General features: G+C 40.0%; 1 protein-coding gene across 1 annotated transcript; it reads right to left on the reverse strand.

The window, feature by feature from the left end:
• Positions 1-4253: 4253 nt before the first annotated feature.
• Positions 4254-6566, reverse strand: LOC135472615 (uncharacterized). The gene is made up of 2 exons (XM_064752199.1): positions 6342-6566; positions 4254-5739 (listed from the first exon to the last, which is right to left on the reverse strand). The coding sequence occupies exons 1-2, from the start codon at positions 6516-6518 to the stop codon at positions 4579-4581; spliced, it is 1338 nt and encodes a 445-aa protein (XP_064608269.1). The 5' UTR covers positions 6519-6566; the 3' UTR covers positions 4254-4578.
• Between the last annotated feature and the right edge of the window lie 2055 nt (positions 6567-8621).

Here is an 8621-nt window from a genome sequence, read left to right on the forward strand (position 1 = left end):
GCTTAAGAACAGCAACAGAATAATAGTAACTGTATGTGCTTAGGTGGCAGTTGTCTTATTGCGATCTAACTGGTCTCCACACATATGATTCATTTTCCAAACTTCCAATAAATTTTCATATAAGGAAATATCCAAAGGCTACTTATCGTAAGTTCTCAAAAGACCGATGGAAATCCGTTCTGCAACAAGGAGGCACAATACATGCACTCTAAGGATTGAATGGTTAAGTACAACGTTAAACCACTCACTCACTCAAATTGCGTTCATGCCATTAACGTTAGTATTGTAAGACTTTATTACGACCAAATACGTCACTTTACCTCACCGTTTACATGCGACACTTTTCCTTGCCGAACCTGTGTTTCTATGTTATACAGGAAGACGAGAAGTGTGGATCGAAGACTAGTCTGACTTTAGTGGGCCGGAAACGAGCGTTATGTTTGGATCGAGTCTCGCGGGTTTTATTTCCCGCCGTGTTCTCCTTTCTGAACATATTTTACTGGCTTTCCTACACGGTCTGGCTATAATGACAACATGTCAAAAAGAAAACCAAATCGTGTCAAACACCTTTAACCATATCCAACCAGCGTCATTTTTAATACACGTTCATCATGAATGCGATTTTACACGTTAGAAACGTTAGGGGATCCGTGACTGTGAAAGATATGGGCAAACCTGGAATTAAAACCCAGTGATGTAGGCTAGCAACTTTTATACATTAGATCAACCGAACACGTTCAATGAAAGTGGTTTTGTCTTTGAAAATACAAAAATAAAGACAATGGAGATTAATTATGGGTAAATAAATAATCATATTGTAACTTTAAGATTAAATATTCTTTCTAGAAAATACGATTAAGTTCTAGAAAGAATAGTTAGTCTTCAAGGTACTACCTACATAAATCTATTCATTGTACTGATAGACTGAGACGGCTACCTACGCAATTTTATTATTATATACGGTGTAGTTTCAGTTTTGTGTCATGTACATTTGTAATTCAACCACAGTTCCTTCACTCACAGCTTTTATGAGAGGAGGGAAAATAGCAATTTTGATAATGAAAATTATCCTAACTTGGATAAAATATACCCCACCCACCTCCCAGACATATGCTATTCTCACAGCAAAGTTTGTAGCCATTGTTACAGGTGATTTAGATTGTGGTATGACTTCTGTCTACGTCAGGAGTTACTTTCACAAAAAATTAACGTGTGACAGATTCTGGTGGAACCTAGATGGTCTTTACTGATATATTTCTCTTTGTATTTACTTCCCTCTAATTCAGCTGCTACGGCAGTTTCATAAGCATCGTTTTGAACGGCAGAGTAATGTGAATACATGTGAATAGTTGTAATTCCAGCGTCACTGAATACATTGATGTGTTTAAATGTCAACTGAAAACCATGACCTTGGAAATGGAAACTAACAGTAAATTCCATGCCTTGAACACCAAATGCCATTCCGACATCTTCTAAGAAACTGCAAATCGTCTTTGTATGATACTGGCTTAATTTTCTTTAAATTAAATTTTCGGCATCTTTGTTATATTCATGTTTTACCTTGTTTTGGTAATTTGTCCTGCGATTATTCACCTCTTATATTACTTTGCACGTACAAATGTCTGTGGTAATTGTTTGGGCCTGTCATTTATAAGGTAATGTTTTTATAAAAATTTATACCTTCGACTTTTGTGGAAATCCACAGTTTAAATCCGTCCGAGATTTCGTGCAGTGGCACAGGGAACGACGTTGTTTTATCATGATCACACCAGAGGAGAAAATAGGCTATGTAGTGGAGAAACGACAAACAACAGCCGATTCTCGCCTTGTCAAGAAAATAATACGTAGCATGGTTGATTTTTCATGACGGTGTTAAATGAAGTTTTAGTGCAACACCGTTAAGTTGGAGGTTTCAGCCATTGGGACAGCGGTCGGTTGTACTCTATATAGGTCCCTTAGGGTGTAAGATTATGAACAGTGACTCGGTGTGTGATTAATTATATGGGAAAGTAAATCTGAATTGATTGATACTTTTTTTATAATCTGGGGAAGTCTGACAGTAGATATTACAATTTCTGTCACATTTACATAAGCACTCCTCCAGATATCCAAAATGTTCGTAATAAGACAGCCACAAATTAGACCCACCAATTCACCTTAGCACAAATTCTCTGTTGGTGTTCATATTTATGCTTAACAGAAATGATGACGTCACTCTGACTTTTCTCACACTGGCAACATTTGTTGAATTTGAAATGAACTTTGTTAGGGGGCTGATAGTTTATGAAAGGAAGTTATTTGGGCTACTCCAAAACAATAGCAAAAATTAATTGCTATTATAACCGCAGGTATAGTACAAAATTCCCCTTATAGCCTCTGTAAAACATTCAACAAATTATATAGGACTGTGTACAAGTTAACAGTTGTGTTCACACCTCACAGCAGTATCACAACAGCTCACACAAGTATCACGAGTCGCCTCCTCACATCGGTATCACGACTCCTCGCACCAGTATCACGACATCTCGCACCAATATTACCACAAATGACACCATTATGACAACACCTGACACTAGTATCACGACTACTCACACCAGTATCACGACTACTCAAACCAGTATCATGATACCTTACACCATTATCACGACACCTCAGGTCAGTATCACGACTACTCAAGCCAGTATCATGACACCTTACACCATTTTCGCGACACCTCTGGTCAGTATCAGGACTCCTGACACAAGAAACACGACACCTGACACCAGTATTACGACATATCACGATTAATAATACCAGTATGACAACACCTGACATCAGTATCACGAATCCTCATACCAGTGTCACGACACATCATACCGTATAACGACTCCTCACACCAGTATCGCGACACCTCACAAGAGTATCGACCTCACTCCAGTATCACGATTTCTGACATCAGAATCATGACCCCTCACTCCAATATCACGACTCCTCCCACCCAAATCACAGTTCACACCAAAATCACGACTCCTCACAATGGCATGACACCTCACGCCAGTATCAGACCTCACACCAGTATCACGACATCGCACACCAGTATCACCAAACCTCGCACCAGTATCACATCTCACACCAGTAGGAAGCTTCGATTCACTGACGCTATTTTTCTTTAACAGGACAAAGAATAATTATCAAAGGATAACTCTAATATAAGATTAGATATTTTGTCAGAAAGCCCAATTGTCCTGTTTACTTTATTTGTTTTCTCTATCACATTAAAACTTTATTGGCGATAAGAAATGGCTGGTGACTTTAGACTCAAGTGCCTCGGATGCTTACCGAAATTGAAAAATGTACATGAGATATATTCCAATAAACAACAAAAGGTAATTGCCGCTTTCTAGCCTCCTTTTATGTACATGTGTATGTCTCGAGCTTAGCAAATTATGATTTGTTGATGATGTGGTGTGTTCTTTACATTAACTGGCTCTCAGGACTAGAGAAAAAATTGGGAGGATCTGGTGGAAACTACCGCGTCTCTCCAGGTACCCTAACTAACCATCCTGTGGGTGGAGGAAACCAAACCGTCTTTGACAATTTTCATCAGGTGAGGCCGCATCCAGGGCAGTTTATATCCCGGATTCGAACAGGCCACCACCTTCCTCCACATCCTGTCGTTAATAGAGAGAGCCATTATTTCATAGCATGGGTACAGTTCCATAAACCAGCATTATGTTATCCTAACCCATAACACTTGGGTATTTATATACATGGGATAAAAATGAACATGCTCAGTTAATGACTGAGGGTGGAAGTATAAGTTTTTCAAGGGTTTAAAATGGAAGAAACAAATGTATGTCAGCCGCAATGGAGTCGGCGGGGATTCTACAACCAAACCACGTTAGGGATGGCCAGTGGAACACGAAGAAAGCGATACTGGTATACAATGTATTAGGAAAAATATGTGTTACAAGGCATAAAAGAATTAAGAGTAGAAGAAAATACACAACAAACACTCCAGTTGTCGAGAAATAAAAGATCATAGTGTTTTTATCAAGAATGTATATATATACACATAATTTCCATATAAATAAATGGTTTCTTTATAGTAGAAAGACACTTTAGTGTAACACTTAACGAATTCATCAAAATTTTGACGTCTATATAGAAATGATGTTCATAACAGGTATTAATTAGTACAATGTAATAAAAATTAGATATACATCTATATCCGAACCAGCGGAAATTAATACTTCTATCGAAGGCGTACATTTATTTCTCAATAATAAAAACATACTAAGAAAGAGACCGTAATACTTTTGTCTAGTTCCATACAAAGACGCCTTTGAACATTTTTAGAATAAATATGTATCTTCACGATTTGCTTCGTTGTAATGAACACCTGACCTGAACGTGTGGGTGTTTCAAGGTGCTATATGTGTTTAAGGCTCAGTGGAAAAGCATTCTCGTTTTTAGCACTTTTTTTAACGCCTCCGTAAAAATGAAAAATAACAAAACAGAGCAACAGTCCGAGGTAGATTTTGTTGCACCTTCGTTTCTATCACAGACAATATTATCAGGTGAATTAACTCCGAGCACTCAGTTACAAGAATTCATGAAAAATTCCACACACTTCACGAAAACTGGAAGACTCAGTCGTTGTGCAGGATTGTCACACATCAACAAAGACCCCAACATTTCCAAGTCTGGCAGATGAGCATCCTCCCCGATCACACGCAAGACGTAACCCAGGCTGTACAGGTCTGACTTGACGCTAGACGGCGCTTGATTAACAACTTCCGGGGCAATGTGATGGCAGTCCACCATGTCTTCGGGGTTCACAGTACTGGTGTAGCTGGAGTTAAACGTTGCCATACCCATGTCCACGAATTTCACCTTGAGGGACTCTTGACTGTCGTCCAAGAGGATGTTGTCGAACTTTATGTCGTTCAGAAGGACGCCTTTCTGGTGGATTTTCTGCAGTCCCTGGGCCGCTTGTAGAGTAAATTGCAGCCATGTCTTTCTGTCGGCCCCTCTGGCCATTAAATCCTCTACAGTTGTTCCCTGACCAACACACTCCTGGACCAGAATGGGATCGCCGCCTTTGCTAGCCATGTTGATGAGCCCGTGGACTTTGGGTACAGCTCCGGTGTCTTGTAGGTACCGCTGTATCTTTGCCTCCCTTTCGATTTCCTCCACAGACGCCCGGTTCGGCTTAAAGAATTTAGCGGCAATGTTCGTCGCCATCTCGTCATGTTCAAGCCTGCCGCGCTGGACGTATCCATAGCCGCCTTCACCAAGAATGTCACAGGCTCCATCGTCCAGGTATTCCAAGTCCAGATCGGTGCGGGAAATACTAGGGATGGACACAGTACTTAGTGAAGCCGTAAGTGTGAACTGTCTTGGCTGAGTCGGGGAGTCACATCGGGAAGGGGCTGGTGGTGTGGGGACGGATGGTACTCTAAGCTCTGGACGTTTGGGCTCTGGCTGGGTCCCAGGGGAGATAGACTTTGGTCTCTGTCGTTTTCGAGGGACCGGATCTTTACTGCTCTCCGCAACTCCCTTCACTGACAAATCCAAGAATGATATCTGGGTAGAGCCTTTACTTGGCGGTACTCCTCGTGGCAGATTTGCCAGACCTTGGGTTGGCCCTGTAGAATGTACCGTACGGTTAACGTGGACAGCATCAGGTTTGTGGACAAACAGCCGCCTGACCACAGGCCTTGTTGATGATGACAGTTCCTCACCGCCAAGATTTACCTGTGAAGCAGAAAAGGAAACAAAAACCAACTATTTATTATAACATATTATTTATTACTGCATGGTTCTGATTCTTGCCAGCGAAAAGTTCTGCGCTTCGTTCACCTGAAATCCACTGGACTACAACATGGAAATTTGTCTGCATCAATATGTACAACAGGCATCTCAGCTGAGCTGGAAAACCTTGGAAAAATAATCCTATGCATTTTAATGGACTTGCTGCATACATTTACTTTGATTATATTATTATATGTGTTATCTATGTCTGTCAATTTACAAATCATGTCACGTGATTTTATCTAAATTAAAAAGGTGCTATCACTTTTGAAATGCCCATTTCTAGTTTAGACACAGGATTATATACTTGTCATTGATTTAAATTTGGACTGAAATGGTTTTGGTTGTAACTGAAGACTCTAAATTGCTCTTTTAATCTGAACTTTAATTTTCGAAAATGGTTGTGTATTTGTGTACATAAAAGCCAGGAATTTTGCGATCATATTATAAGTAAGAGGCAACACCTTTATAGACAGACCTGAACTAAATGCACTATGTCTGACAGATGAAACTTTGTCTCTTACATAAACACAAAGTGAGCCTACCTGGTCAGACCTGTGGTATTCTGCCCGAGGGTGAGAGTTCCGGGCTTGCCGCGAGCCATGGTACTGGCGCTGTACAGAGGGGTCAGAGTACACAGGGCTCTGATACCAGTCCACCTCCTCCATAACTCTGGGGACAAACAGCCTGAGGGTGAGCATTCCAGGCCTGCCGTGACCCATGGTACTGGCGCTGTACAGAGGGGTCAGAGTACACAGGGCTCTGATACCAGTCACCTCCTCCATAACTCTGGGGACAAACAACCTGGGGGTGAGTGTTCCAGGCCTGCTGCGAGCCATGGTACTGGCGCTGAACAGAGGGGTCAGGATGTGTAGGGCTCTGATACCAGTCACCTCCATAACTCTGGGGACAAGCAACCTGGGGGTGAGTGTTCCAGGCCTGCCGTGAACTACGGTACTGCGGCAGTACATTGGGGTCAGGGTACACAGGGTTCTGATACAGTCACCTTTTCCATAACCCTGAGGATATAGGCCTACAGTTAATATATATATATATATATATATATATATATATATATATATATATATATATATATATATTATATATATATATATATATACGTGTGAGAAAACTGTTTGCAGGACTTATATATATAGTGTATATATATATACAGTATATATGATAAAATTATCCCCTTTTTTTTTTGCTTTTTATATGTATGTACATTTCAACTGTTTTATAGTTAATTTCAGTCATGAACAAACGGGGTACGGAGACATTCAAAGATCGATGCCAAAAATATACCGTGGGGAATTCGGATTTTTTCAACGGAGTAGTGAACATCTAGCACACAAAGTATGACAGTGCATATACCGTATAGGCTTACCTGATAGTAGTTGTAGGGGTGTCTTGGATAGTCACGTGCCCCCCGTGGGTGGATATGATGGTAGTAAGGGGGCATCCTAGGATAAGATGTACGATTCCAAGGAGTGTCGAAATCGACATGTCGTCTTGTTTGGTACTGCTGTGGACCAGATCGATCTGATCCAACCCACTGTGGAAAAGAAAACAATGATATCGAATATGTTGACAATTAAGTCGACCAATGTAATACTGGCAGTGACTTTTCAAAGTGAAAACCACGACTAGGAATTATATAAATTAATTACAATATATATACGACATTGCACCATAAAACTGTCGTTTCTGATTTCAAAAACAAGGCATTTTCTCTACTTGACTCTGAAATAATTATGAATTGATGTGTATGCCGACTATACTTGTAGAATAACGTTGTAAGGCTATCGTTGTTTAAACTCTGATTTATCTAGACGTTGTTTATAAAAAAAAAAAAACTCCGCCAAGATGTGAAAGACACTCTGCCTCAGTTTCCATCACGTCCGCGCTGGAACAATAGCTACAACAACAACAATATAGATGCGGACGTTCTTTGAATTTATGCCGAGTTAATATAAAGACAAATATATGTAGTATGAATGTCTTCACTTATTTACGATCCCCTTATGAATGTCTGCACCTTTATTTTATAGTTATTCCACTTTTGTTAGGGTCCCGAGGAAAATCTGGGATCGGAATATACAAGATAGTCAGGCACATCCATCACATCGTTACTGTTAGGTCTAACCAGCTTAACAATCAAACATTTAACATTAGTCTCACATTTATTGTTGGGTTGTTAAGTATGTTTTCAGTGGTTTTCATGAGGAATCTCAGCACACTGTTTGCGTAAAGTTGTCAGATCCTTGTTAGCTGAAATTATTCCTGTGCCATTGACTATTTTCCGTACAAAACACCGAGTAACTAAACGTTGACCACACGTAGATTTGGATGTATTCCTGAACCCGTAATACTTTTGTTATTTAGATGGACAAAATATTTTATTTTCGACTGATCTACATCACTAAGGATAGTTCTGAAAGATCATCTAGAGATGTGAATGTCAGATTCACAAATTAAGCCTAGCCTTTTGTCTGTAACCTCGAGCTAGGTAAAATGCAAAGTAAACAATGAGCAATATCATTCATTTCATATTCTATTAACGTGAAAATTTGATGTTAATATGGATTAACCTATATGATACTTAGTCGCACTGACCTTTCGTGCATCATTTGATTCCATTTCTGATGATGGTTTCTGTCAAAAATCGCTACTAAGATCAGATTTAAGAGAGCGAGCTTAAAACCGTGTGGTTTTCACTTCCATATCTTTGAGAAATGGCAACACTCTCGCTTCTAATTTATGACGTCATAAAGATCCGACGTCATCTCACGCGCTTAACGTCATCGCTCTCCATTCAAAGAATG

The sequence above is a fragment of the Liolophura sinensis genome, chromosome 8 (assembly GCF_032854445.1).
Source record: "Liolophura sinensis isolate JHLJ2023 chromosome 8, CUHK_Ljap_v2, whole genome shotgun sequence".
Classification (NCBI taxonomy): domain Eukaryota; kingdom Metazoa; phylum Mollusca; class Polyplacophora; order Chitonida; family Chitonidae; genus Liolophura; species Liolophura sinensis.

Bases quoted from the DNA above. Each gene is read 5' to 3' on its own strand.
- LOC135472615 (XM_064752199.1), bottom strand. From the start codon at position 6,518: ATGGGTCACGGCAGGCCTGGAATGCTCACCCTCAGGCTGTTTGTCCCC. The intron at 5,740-6,341 runs GTAGGCTCACTT...TCTGCTTCACAG, and splicing joins AATACCACAGGTCTGACCAG to GTAAATCTTGGCGGTGAGGA.